Raw genomic sequence first — 22,502 nt, 5'->3', positions numbered from 1 at the left:
CATGCCATGACGACGACGACAGGAACTGTAACAATAGTGGGCGCTCTTTGGGCAAACAAACAACGCACCCTTCAACGGATAACGCGCGCGTATACACACGCACGCGCGATGATGAACCGCGCTGGATCTCGCGCTATATTTTTGTCGCGCCAGGCCACGGAGACTGCGGGCGCATCGCAAGTCCACGTCCCGGGGAAGCGAGCTAGCGCGGCGGCGTCCGCGTGCGGGCCATCTGGAAGACGGTGCCGAAAAAGAGATTCGCGTTCCGCGCGCGCACCGGAGGAACACCGCACGCGTTTCCCAAATGGGATCGCCGGAGAGGATTCTTTTTTTGGAACTGCTCCGACTGGGCCGACGCCGCTGCTCTCATCGCGGCGTCTAAACCCCGCACGAAGCGCAGCCGCTGCTTAACGCCGCACGCAACAGCGGGCCTCGGAGCGGCGGCGCGGTCGTCGGCGGGGGCATGCTGTCACTTCCCGGAGTGCGCCGCCTCCGTGCGCGCCAGCAGGCCGCCTGTCGACCAGCGACTCTTCTTGGCTGACCTTCGATTGCAGGCGAGTATACGGCGATCCGCCGCATATATATGTATATGTATATGTATATGTATATGTATAGCCGTGGACTGCAGTGCTTGCGGTGTGGTGCACCTTCGCGTCTGTAAACTTCCGCGACAGAGCCGTCGGGGGTCTCTCGACAACCGTATCTTGCACGCAGACGTGATGCGGCCGTCTTCATCCACGTACAGTACAGTTTGTAGATGTATATAGCGCATATGCGTTGCATATATGTATGCTTAGGTAGTCGAAAAGAGGATGTGCACGTATACTATATATAAGCCACGCGTCGCGCCTTACACGTATATGCACAGCACGGGCCGACGAGGCTGCGATTTTGGAAGCTATATCAAGCCCGCCAGAAGACGTGCCTTCTAGCTTTGCTACAGGGTACAAAAAAAAAAAAAGTATGTTTATCGTACAAAAACCGTACAAAGCAACCGCCCGAATGAAATCTAACCGACTGAGCCCTTTTTGAAATGCTTCACTACAAACACTTATATATGTTCGACTCACGTTCCTGCACATTGTGTCGGGTCTACCAACGCCGCGGCGTCTGTCCGCGTCTGTCTGCGCGTTGCCGCGGCCTGAATCGTCACCGACGCCGGCGTCCCACAGCGCGTTCTCACGGACGCCTGAAGCATACACCGCCGCTTCGGGCTCCGACGTGTTCCTTGATTGACATTTGATACCGACCACCATCGCCGAAGGACTGCTGCGGAACTACGCCCGGGAGCAAGTTACCGGTGGATTTTCAGCGCCCGGCCGACGTCTTCAGTACAATGCGGCGCTGAGGGCGAGGCTCGCTCGAAGCCAAAGTCAGTCCGTGCCAGATCACAGCGCCGACGCCGCGTGACGTGTGCCAGCGCCGAAAATCCGATGTGTTCTTTGTGGCTCGCCGTTAAATCTCAACTCTGAGCCGCAACTGCTACATAGAGCGGCTTCAACAAACTAGGCCTATACTGTCAGTGTCCGCTGAAAAACAACGCGTTCAGATCACGCTGGTTCAGAACACCGCTCCGATGCCTGCGGAAGTAGACAACAAGCGCTGCACGCGTGATCGCCTCAGACGCGTCTTCCGTTGTAAACCGCGAGGAGTCAGTCGCGTGAATACAATGAAGAATGTATTCACATTCCTTCACCCGCATCCAAATTACGAGGACTCATCCAACGGGCTATATAGTACACGCAATTACTATAGAGGATTCGTTGGTATAACGGGCTCTTGAAATAATTACACATGCACAATCACAAAGTTTCATTTGGAAGTGACAGCAAATGAAAAAGGCTGGATTCTTTCTCAAATGCAAACTGTTTATTATCTGCAGGGCGTCGGCGTGAAGCGGGTTGCTGCCTTCCTCGGCCGCGTCTCTCGTGCGTCTCCCGTGCAGTCTCTCTGGCTCGGCTGACCCAGGCACGTACCCAGGGGGGGGCCCGGGGGGGCCCGGGCCCCCCCCGAAATCAAGTGGCATACCCCCTCCCCCCCCCCCCCCTCCCCACCCACGCCACCACTCCTCACACATTCCTAAAGCGCCGCCAGATCAATGTTGAGACTTCGCAGCTGTTCATCGGTCAGCATTATGCTGCCCTTTTCACTCCTTTTAGATGGCGGTAGTTATCGGCATCTCTTGTAATGTGAAGGACAGTTTTCTCGTAGATTCCGCACCCACGCGATTAAATCGAGATGCGTTCAGTTGTCACCATCTGTTCAACCGTCACGCGCATAGCTGTTGCTTTTGTTAGTTCAACCTTCTTTGTTTAGGCTGATTCTGGGACCAGGAGAGGGATGCGGCTGTTACTCAGCTGGTCTATACTCTCATGGAACGAGTTGCGGCCGGAGAAACTGCCAATTGCGTTCAACTTATGCCTTTGCTTCTTTGTTTCCTTGAGTTACGGCTCGCCGCGACGCTGGCAGATGCCCGGAACCACATACACGTGATATGGGTTAGCTAAGGTGGGAAATAAAATAATGTGAAAGAGCGTCCATCATGGAACCCTGCAATAACCCTTAAACCCATAAACAAGATGTCTGTCGCCCGTTACCTCGTCTGTTTTTCCCTAACTGTATAGCAGTTTTCGTGCAATATTGGCAACTGGAAACAAAAATCGAAGGGAGTTGAGAAATTAAGCGATCTACTAAGGGAGAGAGCCAAGGCAACAACCAAACTGCAAGCAAAAGCAAATAATAAAAAAGTTAACCGCTGTTTATGAGAATATTTATGGATCAACATCTTTTTATTTAAAAAAGAAGTAGAGAAAACGCCGCCGGAAGTGGAGAACAATTACTTGTTTTGAATAACGCTTCTACAGTTATCGGTCGAACCACCTCACGTAGCCACTTCTCTGCTGTGCTTATGTGGGCGTTTTTCTAACCTTTCGCAGTGAGCGCAGTACGTCTAGAATCGCAGAGTCCTGCGCTCTACGCGGTTGTACGGGACTGGCGGCCGCACAGCGTTACGCAATTCGCGGAACTGTCAAAACTGATCAACAAGGCGAAAATAACTTATATTCGAAACTATAACATGAGAAAGACTGAAGAAGCCGTAAAAAATGAACGCAGCTTAATATCAGTAAAAAAAAAAACCTGGCATAGGACAAACCATGATGTATGCACTAAAAGATAAGAAGGATAACATCATCAGCAATCTCGAAGATATAGTAAAAGCAGCGGGAAAATTCTAAGCTGACCTGTATACAGTACCCAGAGAAGTCACGATAGTTCACTTAGAAACAGCAATGAACAGGATACAGAAACTCTCCTATAACTAGTTATGAGGTCAGAAGGGCCCTGCAAGACATGAAACGATGAAGAGCGGGAGGATAAGGTGGAATAACAGTCGATTTAATCAAAGATGGAGGAGACATAATGCTTGGAAAACTGGCGGCTCTTTATACAAAGTGTCTATCGAGTGCAAGGGTCCCAGAAAACTGGAAGAATGCACACATTATACTAATCCACAAAAAAAGGAGACGTTAAAGAATTGAACAATTATGGGACCATTAGCTTGCTCCCAGTATTATATAAAATATTTACCAAAATAATCTTCAATAGAATAAGGTTAACACTGGATTTTGTCAACCAAGGGAACAGGCTGGCTTCAGGAAGAGATACTTTACAATGGATCGCATCCATGTCATCAATCAGGTTATCGCGAAATCTGCAGAGTACAATAAGCCTATCTATGTGGCTTATATAGATTACGAAAAGGCATTTGATTCAGTAGAGATACCAGCAATCGTAGAGGAACTGCGTAATCAAGGAGTACAGAACGCTTACGTAAAAAGCTTGGAAAATATTGCTACATGCGTGAGGTATTTGTTTGTTTGAACGAGGCGCGTAGGCGCCATCACTCCAGAAAAGAGGCGGAAGAACGAACTGGGCTCGCGCTGTGAATCTAACCGGTCAGCGCTGCAACCGTTGTTGTAAATATAGTCTGTAAATAGTTTCTCGTCTTACTGACTCGTCTTTCGCGTTAGAATATCTACAGAGGTTCTACAGCTACCTCAATTCTACGCAAGAAAAGCAGGGAGATACCTATAGAGAAAGGAGTCAGACAGTGAGACACAATTTCTCCAAAGCTATTTTCTGCGTGCTTAGAAGAATTCAAGCTATTAAACTGGGAAGGCTTAGGAGTAATGATCGACGGCAAATATCTCAGCAACCTTAGGTTTGCCGATGACATTGTTCTATTGAACAACAATGCAGACGAGTTACAACAAATGATTGGAGACCTTAACAGAGAGAGTGTAAGAGTGGGGTTGAATATTATTATGCAGAAGATGAAGATAATGATAAATAGCCGGGAAAAGGAACAAGAGATCAGGATGGCCAGTCGGCCACTAGAGACTGTGAAGGAGTACGTTTACCTAGGTCAATTAATCAGAGGGAACCCTAATCATGAGAAGGAAATTCACAGAATAAAATTAGGTTGGATCGCATACGGCAGACATTGCCAGCTCCTGACTGGAAGCTTACCATTATTATTGAAAAGTAAGGTGTGCAATCAGTGCATTTTGCCAGTGCAATATGTCCAGTGCCAATGCACTGGACATATTGAACTGTGCATTTCCAGTGCCTTTTGCCAGTGCATATGGGGCAGAGACTTGAGACCAAGTTAAGGACCACGCAAAGAGCGATCGAACGAAGATTGCTAGGCATAACATTAAGAAAGAGAGTGGTTTGTATCAGAGAGCGAACGGGCATAGACGATATTCTAATTGACATCAAGAGGAAAAAATGTAGCTGGGCAGGTCATGTAATGCGCCGGTTAGATAACCGTTGGACCATTAAGGTTACAGAATGGGTACCAAAAGAAGGGAAACGCAATCGAGGACGACAAAACACTAGGTGGAGCGATGAAATTAGGAAATTCGCGGGCGCTAGTTGGAATCGGTTGGCGCAGGACAGGGGTAATTAGAGATCGCTGGGAGAAGCCTTCGTCCTGCAGTGAACATAAAACAGGATGATGATGATGATGATGATGATGATGATGATGATGGAGGTGGTGGGCCCCCCCCCCCGAAAAAAAATCCTGGGTACGTGCCTGGGCTGACCTCCGGCTCTTCTCTCTCCCTCGCTCGAACCCCCATGTCTACTCGTGGGTCTCTTCTTACCGTCCCAGGAACTATGGCAGGGCATCGGTGCGATGAGCCTTTCCTCGTGTTTACTCAAGGGTCTCTTGCGGGGAGCAAAGTACCATGCGGGGCGTCTCGTGATCTACGGGATTGCGGCGGTGGTGCTCACTGCCTGACAGGTCAGCGTAAAATGCGTGACGGCTAAGTTACGAGAGTGCGCGCCGCTCACACGGCCTACCCAAAATTTGCGACTGTCCTCAGGCGCACGTGTCCGTCGATATCAATGCCTCGGTGTCCAAGGCACGTTCTTTGTACTTCCTCAGCTGTTCGACGTTTACACTTTTTTCGTTTGATCTTCCGAGGATGGGGGTAGCCCTGCTTATAACAGCCATGTTGGGCACTGTCAGTGCCGTTATTTCGAACGGCCTTTCGTATCTGACATCTAATGTACGGAGGAGAGTTTATGTGGTGGATTCCAAGCCTGTTGTGAACTTGCGCTGTTCGTTTGTTCACAAAGCCCTTCGTTTGATCCGTGAGGATGATGTTTGGAACGCCGAATCTTGGGATCCACCGGTTCGTAAGAAATTCCAGGTAGTACTTGGAAGATGTGCTTGGCACTGCTACCGCGTCCATGTACCTTGTAGCGTGGTCGATGCATACCAGGATATAACCTTCACCTCCATCCAGGGGACCCATGTGATCGAGAGAGATGACAACCTTGGGCTCGTTTGGAACTTCTCTGGGGCTGAGGCACCCTTCGGCTCGTGTCGTTCGTGAGTTAATCATCTGGCTCGTGTGGCATGTCTCGATGTAGCGGCGGATGTCCTTTACTTTAGATGGCCGCCTATACTTTCGCTGGATCAAGGCTTTCGTTTTCTCGCTTCCGAAGTGCCCGTTGTTGTCATGAAAGACTGTCATTACGCGGCTTCGGAGCGCCGCAGGAAGCACTACCGTTTTGCAAGCTCGTCCGCCCTCGATCGATCTGCTCACGACGATGTCGTCTTCCACTTCGTAGATGGAGTTAACAGTTCCTGCTTCCGCCTGGAACTTTTGGCATTCGGGATCGCTCTCTTGAAACTGGTGGTCCGCGGGACAGGATCTGTATGTCTTTGAGGCGACGGTAATATCGTCCCTGAGATCGATGCTGTGCTCATCGTTAGCGCAGAGCCCTAGCGCGTTCTTCCTCGTGGTAAACGCCTTATGGTAACGATGAAGAACTGAGCGCAGCTCATCTCGTTCGTCGGCGTTTGCGTCGCGGGACATATTGGATACTGCCTCTTCGATCTGATTGGTGTAATCTTCGTCAGGACCGGGGTCCTTCGTGTTCAGCTGTACGAAGCCCGATATCGCTCGCCGGTAGTTCGTCTCGGACCTTGCGATTGCTAAAGGCTGTTATTAGGGTCTCTCCGACGCGATGCGCACCGTGTGCGCTTGGTGCGTGACCCGACGGCTCACTCACCGATGGCTGAACGGGGACGAGGGTGACGTCGTTAGTGGGGTGGAACGTGACGTCAACATTCGCAGCGCGGCGCCAGTCCGAACCAAGAATCAGATCCATGGCACCTGGCAACGGCGCGATCACCACCTCCTCGAGTCGCACGGTCGATGTTCCGATGGTCACGTTCAGAGTCGCCATTCTCGCCGGTCTGATGCATCGGTCGAGCACTTCTATCGTTTCGGGAGACGTCCAGGGTCGGGGATGAACCTCAGGGCCCACGGAGCTCTCGTCGAGGACGGAGACGTTGGAGCCGCTGTCTATGCAGACTCTGACCGGCCGGTTCTCAACGAAGCCGTTCACGATGGGTAGGGTGCCGCCCGTCGATTGCAGGAAGCAGTTCGCTTGCCTGGAGGATGTGCCGGCATTGCCTGCGTCATATCTGGCTTCTCGGCGTCGTTCCGCGTGGATTGTGGCCTCCGTCTTGGGTCTGGTGCACTCCCTCGACAAATGTCCCATGTAGCCGCAGTTAAAGCAGGCTCGTGCTCGCGCAGCTCGAACTGGTTCTCGGTGTTCGCGCCGCATTGACTGAGCGCTCGGCCCGGGGCGTCCGTCGTCAGCTGCCGCTCTGTTCTCATAGCTGTTCCTCATTTGGTTTCGTTGGCTCTGTTGTACAGCTTGAGATTGTCGGAACTGCGCTGTTTGCGTCGTTATTGCCTTACGCCGCCTGGTGTCGAGCAGCGCTGCGCGGTCTATCAAATCAATGACGCTGCTGCAGGGCTGTGCAGCGAGAGGATTCGCCCAGGTGTCGTCTTCGATCCCGCTGAGTATCAGCGAAATTCTCTCTTCATTCGCAAGCGGGTAGGGAGACTTGTCCAGTAGAGCGTTCTTAGAGTACATGTATTCCACTAGGGTCTCCGAATTGCGCAGTTTTCGTGAAGCTTGCAGGTCCAAGAACTCTTGCATTGTGAGCTTCCGGTCGAACCGAGAGGCAAGTGCTTCCTTCCAAAGGTCCCACGTTTCACAAGCCATACCGTAAGAGCTGTGCCAGTCCTTTGCGGCACCTTGCAGCCGGTTTGCTGCCGTCGCGAGCGTCAATGATGGGGACCAGTGGGCCAGCGCAGCAATGCGTTCCACCTGCGCAATCCATGTTTAAACATTTCGTTGCACATCACCGTCGTACTCGGGGATGGCGGACGCGGTATCGTTCGTAGACTGAATCAGCACGGGCGGAGCTGGTGCGGACATTCTCGACAACGCTTCCGTCATCTGCAGCTGCGCGCGTGCGAACATGGCCACGATTTCAGTCATGCTTGGCGTACCTTCTGGAGCTGTGGCGGTGGTGTTCTCCGGCGAAGGCTGTGGAGGTGCGCCACGGTTGACTTCTGCAGGCCGTTGGTTCGCTGCCGTAGCGGGGGCTTGGATCCCGTCGTAACGTTGGGAGCCCGTTTCGTCCCCAGCTTGCGCCTGCGTTGGCTTCGGTGCCGCCGTTGTGTCACTCGTAGCGTGTGACCCGCGTTGCTGGGTTAGAAGCCGTCGCAGTTGGTCAACCTCTGCACGCAGACTCTCGATCGTAGCCGGCGCCTTGGAGTCCGCCTTTTCGTAGTCGTCGCCGTCAGCTTCGGTCTGGAGGCGAGTGTTAATTGTCGTCTTGGAGACGGGTCACGAAATCGTCCTTGCGGCCGCTGCACGGAAGTCCACGCATTCTCAGCTCGTCAGTCAGCTGTTGCTTTTTCAGGGCGCTCAGAACTTCGCGGACAGTTGATTTCATCGGTGAATAGATGAATGTCGACTCCGAGCTCATCGATGGCGTTCTGCTGGGCTCCGTGGTGGCCGCTCGTTCTTCGTTCGGGAAAGACGCGTCTGCAGATCCTGTCGGCTGCGCCATGACAGCAAATGAAAAAGGCTGGATTCTTTCTCAAATGCAAACTGTTTATTATCTGCAGAGCGTCGGCGTGAAGCGGGTTGCTGCCTTCCTCGGCCGCGTCTCTCGTGCGTCTCCCGTGCAGTCTCTCTGGCTCGGCTGACCTCCGGCTCTTCTCTCTCCCTCGCTCGAACCCCCATGTCTACTCGTGGGTCTCTTCTTACCGTCCCAGGAACTATGGCAGGGCATCGGTGCGATGAGTCTTTCCTCGTGTTTACTCAAGGGTCTCTTGCGGGGAGCAAAGTACCATGCGGGGCGTCTCGTGATCTACGGGATTGCGGCGGTGGAGCTCGCTGTCTGACAGGTCAGCGTAAAATGCGTGACGGCTAAGTTACGAGAGTGCGCGCCGCTCACAGAAGTATGACGGCTGTCGCATTACTCGAAGTTACACATGCCAGTTGTACGGAAAAACAATGCTGAATTCTCAAGCCATGAAATGCGATGTTTTAGGTGATGAATCGTGTACTGAGACTCCAAGCCATTGTGCACCAAATGCTCACGCAGACTCACATTAGACGATGGCCAAATCACACTACCAGCGAACGGTTCCTCGGAGTAACTACGATAAAAACAATTTAGAAGCCAATGCTTTCGTGTATACACTCTTAAAACGGTTGCACCCTTAGGGGTGTATATTTGTCCCACAACAATAATCGTCATCTGCCTTGCTTGCGTTTCGTTTCCTGAAAACTCGGCGCTCTTTCCTGTCGAGAATGCTGCGTCACACTGATAAGGCGCATGCCGTTCGTGACTGGAAAGTACCGTGCTCGCAGCGTTCAAGAAAGGAAACGCGGGCAAGACGACGATTATCGTTGTGGGACTAGATATGCCCCAAAGGGTGTCAATTTTTCTAAGAGTGTAGAGTGCGGATAGGTTTACACCCTTTGGGGTGTATATAGCCACCCTACACTCTAACAAACCTTTACACTCTTTGAGTCGTACGCTCTTAGAAAAATTTTCACCCTTTGGGGCTTATCTTGTCCCACAACAATAAACGCCATCTGTCTTGTCCGCATTTCCTTTCTTTAACGCTGCGAGCCCGGTACTTCTTAGTAACGAACGGCATGCGCCTTATCAGCATGACAGCATTGTCGACAGAAAATTAGCGGGCGCGGCGTTTTCAAGAAAGGAAACGCAAGCAAGGCAGATGCCGATTATCGTTGTGTGGCAGATATACACCCCCAAGGGTGTAAACGTTTTTTTAGAGTGAGCTCTAATTGCCATCTGCCTGGCTTGCGTTTCCTTTCTTGAAAACGCTGCGCTCACTACTTTCCTGTCGAGAATGCTCGGCGTGCTGATGACGTTCTTGCCGTTCGTGACTTGGAAGAACCGGGATCGCAGCGTTAAAGAAAGTAAATGCCGACAAGGCAGCTGACGATTATTGTTGTGTGGCAAATATGCACCCCAAAAGGTGTAACTGTTTTTGGAGTCATGAACGGCAAGCGCGTTATCTGCACGAGAGAACAGCGTTTTCAAGAAATGAAACGCGAGCAAGACAGATGACGATTATCGTTGTGTGCCATACACACACCCCAAAAGGTGCAACTGTTTTTAGAAAGTGTACTGCTTACACTCTAAAAAAGTGTACTGCCCACACTCTACACCCTTTGGGGTGTCTATCTGTCACACAACAGTAATCTACCTTGCTTGTGTTTCCTTAAACGCCGCGCCCGCTACTTTCCTGTCGGCAATACTATGTCATACTGATAACGCGCATGCCGTTCGTTACTGGGAAGTACCGGGCTCGCAGCGTTTTCAAGAAAGGAAACCCAAGCAAGACAGATGCACTCTAAAAACAGTTGTACCCTTCGGGGTGTATATTTGCCACACAACGATAATCGTCATCTGTCTTGTCCGTATTTCCTTTCTTTAACGCGGCGAGCCGAGTACTTTCCAATAACGAACGGCACACGCGTTATCAGCATGACATAGCATTCCCGACAGAAAAGTAACGAGCGCAGCGTTATCAAGAAAGGAAATGCCGGCAAAACAGATGACGATTATCGTTGTGTGGCAAATATACGCACCAAAGGGTGCAAACTTTTCTTAGAGTGTGACGATTATCGTTGTGTGTCATATATACCCCCCAAAGGGTGCAAGTTTTTTCTGAGGGCGTACCAACAGCATTTGCCACCCAGAGGGAGTAATAATACACCCATACGTGACATCCATAACGACTCAATATGCACCTCGCGCTTTTGAAAACCTGCCACGGCTCCAGGTGGACAAACAAAAAAGCTACAATCTCGTACGTGCTATGTCGTTTCAGAGGACACTACAGCTGTCGTACAGCAGCGTACCCACATGGCTATCCGACGCAAGAAACCGGGCCAGCCGGCTCGTCTGTCCGACCAGCCCGTCCACCAGTACTCCAAGGCACATCGCGTCAGCAAAGTCAACAGCAGCAACCCAGCCGTCCGCAACCTGATCGCCACGACGACGATGACGACTGCGACAAGGCTTCCGCGGCAGCCGCAAGACCGGAGAAGCGATGGCACCGAGGCGACCAGCAGCAAATGTTTCGCCGGCCCGACGACCAGCAGCTGTTTGGAACTGCCGAGCGCAGCGACTTACGGCGGCGGCGACGAGAATCGCTCCGACAATGCGGCCCTGCCGCAGTGCAAAGACGGGAACAACAGGACTGGCCAGGGCACCTGCGCAGAGGTCGATGGCAGTGCGCAGGAGGACGGTGTGCGCAGGTTGCAGAACCGGTTGCGCGACAACTGGTCCAAGCTGGTCACGGACAGGATCACCATGATGGCGTTCGCGCGCTCCCTCAAGGGCCACAAGTGTCCCACGGTTCTCTACTGTCAAAGTTAACTCCGCCTAACAGTATGCGTACGCTCTCTTTCCTTGTGTGCATATATCGCATTGTACGCTGACCTTAGGGATATGTATTAGAAAGCCAAAGCGAGCATACCATGGGCGTACTTTTGAGGAGGTTCCCGCAATCGCAGTCTGTTTAAGTTTTGATGCGTTGTCATCACATTGAAAATGTTGGCCTCTGGCGCAAAGCCTAAGCTCGGAGAGAGAGAACAAAATTTAACAACGCATTCCCGAAAAAAAAAGGGCATATACATTTACGACCCAAGCACAAGCATAATATTGATAAATAGAAGCTGTACTAGCAGTGTACTAACCCTGTGAAATTTAAGCTACAAGTCTAGGGAGCCAGCCACTTAGGCCTTCTTTTTTTGTGTGAAACCCATCATCTGTACACTAGAATTTGCTTATGGCTATGTAATAGTTACATAAGCAACAGCCACATTCTAAAGAAAGCACTTGCCTGCAGCATAAACATTCTTTCTCGAGCTGGTCAGTGCCACTAAAAGTGTTCAAAAATAAAAAAGAATACTAAAGAGAAGTATACTGAACGTAAATTACACACCAGCACCCCACGGCGTCACGATTGTGGCAACATCCTGTTGATGTGTGTTGATTGTTAGATAAGAAATGATGACAGAGCAGAAAGGAACTGAGATTTAACTTGGCAGAGTTTGTGTTTTCAATGCGAAAAGAAGCAAAAGCAGAAAGATATTGCATGCTGATGTTGTTAGCACTGCAGATGGCGTGCACAATTCAAGAAGGAAAACTTTACCCTTCATATTTTGCATCAGTAAGTCATATATTTCCGCCAGACAGACACAGAAGAATCTTCGAAATATTAATCAGCCAGTCCCACTGACTTAACAACTTTCTTCAGTGCCCTTGTAATATAATTAATCCACGGTGGTACACGATGACACTCGGTTACTGCTCTTGTACAATGGTCAAAGCATCGACACAGCCTCCATACTGTCATTGGTGCTAGCTGTTATGGAGTAAATTGCTAACAAGAATAGCTCAGAAAGCTGTGTGCAGCTGAAAACAAACAGCAGTGAAAGGCTTACAGACATGGTGCAAGTAGATGAGCTGTTCTTCATGACTGCATGTTTATGGCACTTTGCTTTTGTTTTCATGGTACATACAAGCTTCTTGACCAGCAAACTAACAAAGCTTGAAGCCATTGTTCTATACAGCATCGCCTTTGTAACAACGTGGCTTTCCTCAAGTTCTGTGCAAAGGCCTTCCGCGATAGTAGCATTTTTACCCAATTGAAGCATGCTCCATCCGACCTAAGTCAAATGCATTAACGCTGCTTATATAAGATTTTAAGAAACAGCATATACTAAAGCCAAAAACAGCTTGTGTAGTTGCGTGTACCTTGTGTAAAAGCAGTGTTCTAAATTGAAAAGATGAAACTATAAACGGGTCTGCAGTACTTTAAGATTTACCACAAACGAAGTAGAAGTTCTGAATGGTTTCGAAATCTTAATGATACGAAATCACTTTACAAATGTACAGTGTTCTGCTGCCACAAATGTCCAAGTCTGGCTGATCAAGACGATGAAAATGTAACTACGATAGTATAGAAAAAAAAGCTATTAATGCATTACTTTATGTCCACTGCAAAGTGTGCTCTAGAGCATCACTGCCAGGTTTGTGCGACATTGCTTCATTGCTTTTGTTGTAACCGGTGTTGATTGTTGTTGGCAGTGAACCCTGCCATCTGAGGAATGCTAGTCAATGAAAAGTCTATCTGCTATACAGCTATCGTATAGTCTCTGTGTTCTTTTGTGTTGACCATTTGATGAAAGAGCAAACAGTAAAAGGCAAAGTATTTTTATTACAATGAAACTGAGTATGCATTATTTGTGTCCACGGTTCCACACACTCTTTCACGTACACTAACATCTCTACGCTAAAATGAAAATGCGCAGACGTAGGCTGCCACTCATGTCACATGTCAAAAAACGCAAACACCAGAGACCAGTCAGTTGTACAAGAAGCAGCATGTCTGTGGCAGTCGAGCTGCCCTGGCATGTTTTTTACCCATGCATCCAGGCGCCGTCTATAGGTGCAATAAAAAAATAGTGGCACATGTCACATTATTGTGAGGCAATCAACCTGAAAGCACCATTCTCACAGAACAGGACACCAACTCTACGCCAGACGTCTGTGAGGACAACGACACAACAATGACCATCTAACGCCCTTACTACTACAAATATAGAAGCGAAACTGGCCAGTGTTTATTGCACTAAACAGAAATATGCCCACTTAATTATGTGAGCATCTTCTGAGAAAGCCTAGTGCAGTTAGGACATTGTTACAGCTATGGAAAAAAAAAAGAAACGAAAACATCCTCTTCTGGTACACTCGTCAGTCAAGTTTGTCTTAGCAGCAGTTATCTTGTTCTTTGTCTAGTCACAAAGACTACATCTTGGGAATCGCAGAGATACAAGTGCATTCAGCCACACATAGCACTAAAAAACAGCACTACCTGAGGAGTGAGGAATGTATCAAGCTTGGCTGGGTGGTCAGCCAAACGTAGAGTTTGAGAAAGCCAGATCTGAGGAAAAAATTGCAGTAAGCAGTAAGGCAATACTCCTTTAAGTATCAATGCAATACCAGCGTGCTGATGTGCTCAACTAAATGAGTATGACAAAAAATGTGCACAGCAAATTTTAAAAAACAGTGTACAGCACTGGATGCATTTGCCACATGACATTGGTTAATGCCCTGTTAGAAAGTATGTTTAAATAACAAAAGAATGCATGTGTTTGATATACTAGTATAATATTTGCTTGTTGTAAGATAATGTTGTAATACAGATTCAACATTACAAATTTGCCTTGCTGCCTTAATTAGCACGGTACCTTAGCTGCAGACCAGTATAGCTGCTGCAAACAGAAAGACGGTGTGCTGTTGTTTACAAAGTACACGTTAATCCTGTCAGACATGTCGGTTCACCATAAGCTCGGTACAGGTTCAGCACCTGTACCGTATGGTACGGTACCAGTACCAGTACGGTAAGTGTACGGGTTCAGTTTGTCATGGCCAGTGCATATATACCTCCTCACATTGGCCAGCCAAAAAAGATAATCTAAAATGAGAAAGTGAAGAGCAGTGAAACACACTGGTGGACATAAGACTGTACCACTGGTTAAGACAATATGCACATAAAGAAAGTGCCTGTCCTAAAAGAAGAGTGCAAAATTCCACAACTCATTCAGTATGAATACAACCAAACAAAGGCAAAGCAAGAGCGTACGACAATGTAGCTTTACAATAAACCACTGAGTGGCCCACTGTGAACAGTCTGACAACAGACGTATGGAAAACAAACGAATATAAAAATGGCACTAGGATATACAACAAAGATTGTCCCTGAAAAGGACAGTATTCGAACTCTATGCAAGCATGGCTCTGAAAACAATGATGTGTGTGTGCCGAAGCTCAACAGAAAGTGTGCTAGGCAAGAACACGGGAGTCTGAGATAGCACACCACTATAAATGTAATGCACGGTACACTATCGTAGTATAAATGCTTGCATGTGGATGCACAACTTTGCAAGCTAAAGAACAGGTCTCGAAGCACCTGCGCAAAGGTAGTTAAAGCTAGTTTTAAGATGAAAAAAATGGAAAAAGAAAGAAAGCAGTGTCAAGGTTGCCAACACTACTTGTTGAAAAGAAAAGGCATAGTTCTGTAATTGCTCTTTGCAACGTCAAGCAATGTAATAGTGGCACATTATATGTAATAAATAAAGCATTTTGGATGGACAGAAGTCATCATAAGTGGATGATGACATACTGATGACATATGACAGCAGGTGTAGTAACGACAGTAGCAGAGCACATTCAGTAGCAGTGGCAATGAATTCCATATAAGTCAAGACCACACAATATTCTACTGCTTTAGCTGAACAGGCTTGGAAATGAGTATTTTAGTGCACAATAAATTACAAAGAAGTCATCTTCTGATACAGGAATCAACCTGTGAATGCAACGCTTGAGAAAATCATTTGCAGACAACCGACTACGGACTGAAAATTAAGTTTATCCTGAATACACCATAAAGTAGTAAGCAGGTGAGCATTCTACATAAGCTGACACTACCAAAGATCAATTCAAGTGTGGCGGTTCTTGATGTTCCGTGTTTACACTTCAAAACTTCTCTTGCAAATTTGAACATGCAGAAATGCACAGACGCTATCCAGTTTGCCTTCTGCCTTACAGCTACAGTAACTACCTAATGTATGGGTCAACCTAAAACCATTCATAAAAAATGTTTTACTAACCCAACAGAAATAAATATAAGCTGGTGTCCTTGACACCTAAGTCCATGAACTGGAATGCAACTAGTACTAAGTATTGATGCCTCTAAAAAAGCAGAGTAAGTACAACGGAAATTGTACGTTGATCCAACCGGGGCTAGAAAAGTTTTTGGAAGATGTAGTAAGTTGTTCCTCCACAATCACCAAGGCTCCTGACTGGGAGAAAATGTCTCTCGAGAAATGCATTTTTCAAATGCTCAAGCTTCACCTCCTAACTTGAAATTGTAATAACTGCAGAAGAAAGTGAACATGCCATAACAAAAACATGCAAGCAACAACAAACAGTGATCTACATTGACACTTTGCACCTCCATTGATTTTCTTGCTCTTACCTATATCACAAGTGACTCAAGTTTAGCTTTGAATAACACTAGTGCACCAATTGACTTGAAAAAAGAAAGAAAAAACGCCTCTGAAATCAAGTAAACATTCCAGCAAGCATTTTCACAGTGATGGCATATGTGATTTCACCTACACAATCAATTGTACCATTGCTACATCACTTTTAAGGATCTTAAAAGGTTGAAAGAATGAAAATCCTAGCAGCACAAAATATGAAAACGTACACATTTTTCCATAGACCACAGCCAATATACCACCCACACATACACGGGTGTTCACATTGTTCAGAGCAAACAATGTGCTGTTGCTCAAGCACGACATCTGTTTGCCTTATTAAAAAATCTGCATGGAGGTGCCGCTTGGTGCAGAGTGAGCAGCATAAAATGCCATAAAAGGAATGACTTTTTTTCCCCACCAGCCAAAAATTAAGAAGTCCTGCTTACTAAGAATCACTGAATGAAGCTATAAATGCAGGTGAAATAATTATCGGGGGCATCACACCAACTACACAGCAACAAAGAGCCACCAGTGCGCACGCATTTTTCATTACAGTTCTTCTCTCTGGCAGCGAGAGTGAGCTGAATTTCTGGCGTTCAAGGCACCAAAAGTGGACCAAAAATGCAAATTAATGCAGGTCATAAAGGTGAGGGTCAGCTCACTCAACCATGCGGTTACTTCTCCTGTCAATCTTTGTCCACACTGTCTTCTACAACTGCCACCTGTCCGCTACAAGGCTTGTTTGGCAACTACGATTACCCTTAGGATGCGCTGTGCCGATGTTTGTACATTTACTGTAGTGACCACCCACACTGAGCCCAGCCTTACTCTTATTTCCACGAAAGCGAGTAGCAGTGCTGTGCACTTGAGGAACCTACCAGCTGCCAGACGTCCTTCACTGCATCATTACTGTGTGACCGAGCCAAACGTGAACACACACTCTGAAACTGCAAGAACACACGTTTCCCCAAGAGATCAATTCGTAAGGTGGGAGGAGATGAGGGCATGAAGCTCTTGACAGAAAGGGCACAATTTGGCTGTGACGGCCTCTTTCATGGTGGATGCCATTGGTCAAATGGGAATGGACGTCTGAATGCTCATTTGAACGCTTCGATTTTTGAGGTCTGAACTTCCCAGAGGTTGTCATGTGTGGTCAGTTCAAAGAACTGTTGTCTGGTTACCACGACTGTGACTATGTTACTACAATTCTGCCGAGTCTACGTTCCTACAGCCACCAAAGCATGACAATCATGTTGGTACCTCCACAACTGTCATTCAAGCAGCCTGAGTAGCTGCAAGAATGGTTGGTGCAAAAGTTGAGCCCCTGCAACAACAATGGGACAGAACACTTAAAATTTTAACACTTATGTTATAGTGAAGCTAATGTTCATTGCAAAGTGCTAAAACCAGACAAACCCAGCCTCACAGCACGCGTCACACGCAATGCTCCCTTGAACTTGCAACTCATCACAGTGTAGGAGACAGCTATTTAGTGCAAAGCAAGCTGATTGAAAACAGTTTCTGCTTCTCACCAGATCAACTGGAGAGATTCACTGTTAGTTCACGCTTGGTCATGTTACGAGCTGTCACTGGGATACAGACGAGCAGGGTGCACAATGGTGCACAAGGCAACTGCAAAACATCTATTCAGAATGTCCAGCTTCTATCATTCTAAACTACACTGTACAGCACAGCTGTGGATTGCAATATGTCTCAACAGCTGATGATATCAGGCTTTCAGAGAGTGCTGTGCTGTTTTATGGCTTTCGGCACCGAAAGACTACAGTATTTTAACCGTGTCAAAGACAACCAAGTAATAGTGACTGTCGTACTGGACCTGTACTCAAAGAGTTTTAAGGAACTATGGGGTCTAAGCTTGTAAACCTACAGTGGGTTATGAGGGACACCATGATGGAAGGCTCCAGATTAATTCTGACCGCCTGGGGTTTCTTAATGTTCACCCAAACCACTGTCTACAAGAATTTTTGCGTTCTACTGCCATCGCAATGTGGCTGTCGCTACCAGGAATTGAACCTGCGACCTCATGCTCAGCACCACAGCATGGTAGACACTGAGCTACTGCAGGGGGTGCACTTGACTGTTAAAATGCGCAATTCAATACCAGATAATCAAAAACAAAACAAACAAGAACAATACAAGTTGTCAGTTATCGGCTAACTGAGCAGAGTGAAGCAACAACATTGGAGTTTATGCAAGTAGTACACCTTACACCTTGTAAAACAAACCTGTCTAATTATGAATGCTAACATATGAGCCAGCTCTGCCCACATCAGTGTTCTTCAAGCCTTGATTGAATTGATGTAACCATCTTTTCTGTTACAATAATAAAAAAACTCCACAGCGAAAAACTAGTGAGGTTTTCTGATTTTTGATCCCAGTGGCATAAGAAGCCAAGATGTTACAAATTTGTTAAGTTGCAGAACGAAAATTAGCACCTTGAATTATGAAACCATACTATGTGACATTTATTTTTATCATTCAGTCGTGTGAAACACAAAGCACTGAATAATCGCTTCACACTTAACTTTTGGTATAACTTTAACAGATTACGATACAAAACATGTTAGTGCATTTAATGCATTTAACATGGTAATAAGGCAAAGTCAAAATAAACAACAGGAAATATGCTAGCGTCAGAAGTTTAACAGGTGTTGTCACAGGTTTTGCAATTGCTGTATTTTGTAACTCGAAGTTAGGCAAAGGAATTTGGCAGTTTTCTTTTATATGAAATTATAATGCGATTTGGCCATTTAAGTTGCCGTTTTTTTTACAAACAAAAACAAACATGTTGGGTTTTCCTTTTTTTTTTCCATGACTCTCCCATGAATGTGCTCTGTGTCTATCATTGACTATTTTATACACGTGAGTGTCAATAATGTTTTTGGTGACTATATACATAACAATTTACCACTTTTCCCAGTAACATCTAGCAAGAAGATGTTATGAATGCTGGTTGGTTGTTTTGATTGGTTAAGAATCATAGGAGTGCAATGAAGGCCTCAACTAGATAGCACTTTTATGAAATCATGAGACTAACCAACCACAAAACCAGGTTTATGTATTTAAATTTGTGGTAAAATGCATTGCCAAATACCAGTGAGTTTATCTCACTAAGGAGCATGTATGCTTGATAGTTACAGAAGACGTGCAGACACACAGGCCCTTACACTAGCCTTGACTGGAAAGCAAATTTCAAGTTCATCCAAGTTTTGTCCCGATCACAACTACTTCATGACTTGAGAGTTTCAAGCATGCTTATCATACTGGAGTCCCCCCACACAACCACCAATCCTATGCTGAATCTGCGAAGCTTTCGAGCAAATGAAACTACAAGTATTCATGGGTATGATACTCTTTCTAGCACATCATGCTGCCCTTGAATACTGACCTCTTACAGTTAAAATCGAATTTCAGAAAATTCTGTCTTCGGGCTCTGGCCAAATATGATGACCCCCACTTGTAATACCATCAGCAATTAAGATTCTTATTTTCCTACATCCTATGAGCTTATCAGTATTCTGTCTGGCAATGAAAAGAAAGGAAGACAGTACTCTGATATGATTCATTCACTAAAACCTAGGATGCATAAATGCACTCGACCTGACAGGTATATGACAGCTATCAAAGGTCGAGCACTTCACACATATATTACTACAGTGGAATCTGGTGCTAGATAGAGCTCAGCAACCACAATGAAAATGGTGCAATGCTACCTGCTTGCAACGCAACATTCCAGTACCAACACAATATGCTTGACCGAGGAAGCCAATTAGACTTGCAATGAAATTTTCGGCACATTAAGCATAAGACGGTCCCTGCTAAAGCAAGGTTTGTTTTTAAAGGTAATAACCCCCCCCCCCCACGGGCAGGTTCTTCCTTTTTCTATTATGCAATGGTCTCACTGTCACAAAACTTGAGGGAACCTTGGAAATCTGTTTCGTAAGGAATTCGGCTTAACAGAAGTTCACTGACCATATGTGAAACTAAAGTCCCCGAGCTGGGTAACTTATCAGAGAATCACTTTAAAGAACACCGACATGCCATTTTCTACTTTAATATTTTTCTGAACAAATGAAGATCTGAGCTTCCTAATCTCTAAAAACAAAAAAACAAAAAAATACTGGCTAGTGTCAGAAAATCTTAACTAATTTATTATAATTCTTGTTTGTAAGAAACAGTTCTGGTTACGGTAACCAGAAGACGGATGTGTATTGACATCATGATACATTAGCGTCTTGATTAGCTCCTGCGATCACTGTGGCTGCCACATACAAGTGCAGTGACATCAAGTGCACATAGCATACTTGTTTACCATATGCTCAACGTCACCATAGCTAGCCTTATAGCTAAGTGATGTCAAGGAATTGTGCTCCGTGCCACAATAACACTGAAGACGCCACATCTGCTGTTTTGAGATCAACTTTAGTGTCAAATTAGAATATGCTATGTTGCCCAAACTTTATGTATGCCAAGTGTGATCCTCTTATGTGTAAAATGTGCGTGGTAGAACTTATACAACTTCAAAAATATGTGTTGGTACTTTAAATTTGATGGGACAGAAGGTTGCCAGAAACAGTGCTTTGCAGCAACTGCTAGAATATGAACCTTTCTATAGGCAACTCAATTAACAGCACTTTTTTTTCTACCATCTTGTGATGGGTATAAATACATCCAAGTGTTCTTGTGCGGGTTGCTTCGCCTCACTGGTAACCCTACAGATACAAGCAGAAAATCTCATGCCCCTAATCAACACAAAGGACATTACAACCAAAAGGATCACAATCATTACTCATACTGCAAAACTCTCTTCAGCATGTGATGTCGTGATGAAAGCATGCACGAAATTGTGCACGCTTTTGTGAAAAGGAGGGAACAAAAATGGCCACAGCTTACCACACCAAGGCAGCAAGTCAAGAGTGAAGGATGCTGAGTCGCATCGCAGGCTTGCCGATTCACATGAGTTCGCGGGATGTAAGCTGCCAGCTCCAAGTGTTTTAGGAAGCCTTTGTCTTTAACAGAACTGCTCCTTTACACTTTCAGCACATGTCAATATGCCTCCATACTACTTCGATAAGCAATGCTGGTTCCGAGTCTCTCAGTGACGCTTTGGTTAGAGCAAAGCGTCATTATATTCAAAACTACACCCTTTTCAGCAGAAGAGTTGCTGCAAACTTTGAAAGAAAAAAAAGGGGGGAGGGGGGAACGCTTCAATCCCTGCAGCAGGAAATCTGCAGCTGTTAAACACCACTTCCTTCTGTTCAGAAGTATACGAAATGATTCCAGGAACATTGTACTCTTCACACTTCGTTCTGTTCATCACTTTTGCTGAAAAGTCGAGAGGGAGGTGCTGCACTGGAAGCTGGCTGGTCACTCCAGGCTGATGAAGAAAGTCTTTTGCTTTGACATAAACAATGCACTAGAGAAACTAGGGCAACGAAGCACAGGGAAAGCAAGTTTTGTGGCCACAACCTATGTTGTCAGCACGTTTATAGGCTTTTCTGGCATATTAAGACTAAGCTGCGGTGCTTTGTGGGTCGCTGCTGCTCCTGCTAGGTTCACTGCTTAATGCACCGGGCAGGCACTGTCAATTCAGTCATACATGCGACGGGCGCACCACCGAATTGTTGTTGGTTCTGACCGCACGTTCATTGTTGTCATTGCAGTCGGGGCGATCTAGGAGAAAGCTTTCCTCTATGTCGACCTCGAAGCCAGGGTTGGCAACAATGTGCGGCACAGTCGACGATTCTTCCTCCTCTTCTACCTCGTCTTGAAACTCCTCTGCAGAAAGTAACACAGTGGAATATTAGCGATGCAGTCGAATTCAGGCTTATCAACACAGATGTTTCATACGTAATTTTTCTAAACTTCTCTTGCTTGGTTCATAAATATTTACAACAATGCTACCCCTATCATAAGCCTTCAGATATGCCTGCATTAAGTGTCCTAGGGTGCGTTATAAACATGTAACATGTTACTATTTTTAGGCCTAAAAATATCTACGTTCTTTCATATTTATGGTTGTGGCACGTACGGTACAATCCACCGTTTAAGAGAAAATCAAATTGGTAGTTCAGGAGACTGATAATGGCTTCTTTCTAACACAACGGCATCAGGAATAATCTTTTATCAATATAGGTACTACCTAGCATGTCACATTGCGCACTTTTTTCCTATGGAGTTGATGTTGATTTGAATACTAGATAAACATTCCCTCTGAGAGTGGACCGTTCCCTAAATGGGAACAGTATTTCCCAAAAGAACATAGCCTTGAGAAAGCACTGGAGATGCACCATCTGGCTATTAACAATGTTGTGTTCTCACTGCAAGAGTCTACACTTTGTATATTTAAAAATTTTTACAGAGCTGTGCTACATTTCACTACACTCCACTTAGTTTCACTGCAAGCAAATCGAGAAAATTGTTACAAGTTCTGTAGAAATCCATAAGGTGAAGCAAGCTTCAGGCAAGGAAAGACATTGCCATCTACCTGACAGGGA

The 22,502-nt window shown here is 46.4% G+C and overlaps 2 protein-coding genes across 11 annotated transcripts in view; one reads left to right on the top strand and one right to left on the bottom strand.

Moving 5' to 3' along the window:
* The first annotated feature begins 204 nt into the window (after positions 1-204).
* On the top strand, positions 205-13,165 carry LOC139056228 (uncharacterized). 4 transcript variants are annotated; one of them, XM_070534274.1, is made up of 3 exons: positions 208-554; positions 1,883-1,968; positions 10,758-13,165. In XM_070534274.1, exon 3 carries the CDS (start codon positions 10,793-10,795, stop codon positions 11,306-11,308), a length of 516 nt encoding a protein of 171 aa, XP_070390375.1. In that variant the 5' UTR covers positions 208-554; positions 1,883-1,968; positions 10,758-10,792; the 3' UTR covers positions 11,309-13,165. The 4 variants fall into 4 exon arrangements, with proteins under 4 accessions (XP_070390376.1, XP_070390375.1, XP_070390377.1 ...); XM_070534275.1 differs by lacking the exon at positions 1,883-1,968 and having other exon boundaries at positions 205-554; XM_070534276.1 differs by lacking the exons at positions 208-554; positions 1,883-1,968 and adding an exon at positions 8,506-8,593 and having other exon boundaries at positions 10,755-13,165.
* Positions 13,135-22,502, bottom strand: part of LOC139056227 (contactin-1a) — a 27,155-nt gene continuing 17,787 nt past the window's right edge. For 3 of the 7 annotated variants that reach the window (XM_070534270.1, XM_070534272.1, XM_070534271.1), the window contains exon 6: positions 13,135-21,783. In XM_070534270.1, coding sequence (XP_070390371.1) covers positions 21,599-21,783 — 185 coding nt within the window. In that variant the 3' untranslated portion in view covers positions 13,135-21,598. The remainder of the gene's footprint in view (positions 21,784-22,502) is intronic. The other 4 variants (XR_011512227.1, XR_011512226.1, XR_011512225.1 and 1 more) reach the window with 4 other exon arrangements.

Source organism: Dermacentor albipictus, chromosome 2 (assembly GCF_038994185.2).
Source record: "Dermacentor albipictus isolate Rhodes 1998 colony chromosome 2, USDA_Dalb.pri_finalv2, whole genome shotgun sequence".
In the NCBI taxonomy this organism is placed as follows: domain Eukaryota; kingdom Metazoa; phylum Arthropoda; class Arachnida; order Ixodida; family Ixodidae; genus Dermacentor; species Dermacentor albipictus.
Note: the sequence above shows the minus strand (reverse complement) of the source record. Positions and strands in the feature narration are given on the sequence as shown.

What these genes read in the sequence shown, in the direction of transcription:
- LOC139056228 (XM_070534273.1), top strand. Translation starts at nt 8,666, where the DNA reads ATGGCAGGGCATCGGTGCGATGAGTCTTTCCTCGTGTTTACTCAAGGG. An exon ending in TGGAGCTCGCTGTCTGACAG is followed by an intron (nt 8,793 to 10,757) that starts GTCAGCGTAAAA and finishes ATGTCGTTTCAG; the next exon opens with AGGACACTACAGCTGTCGTA.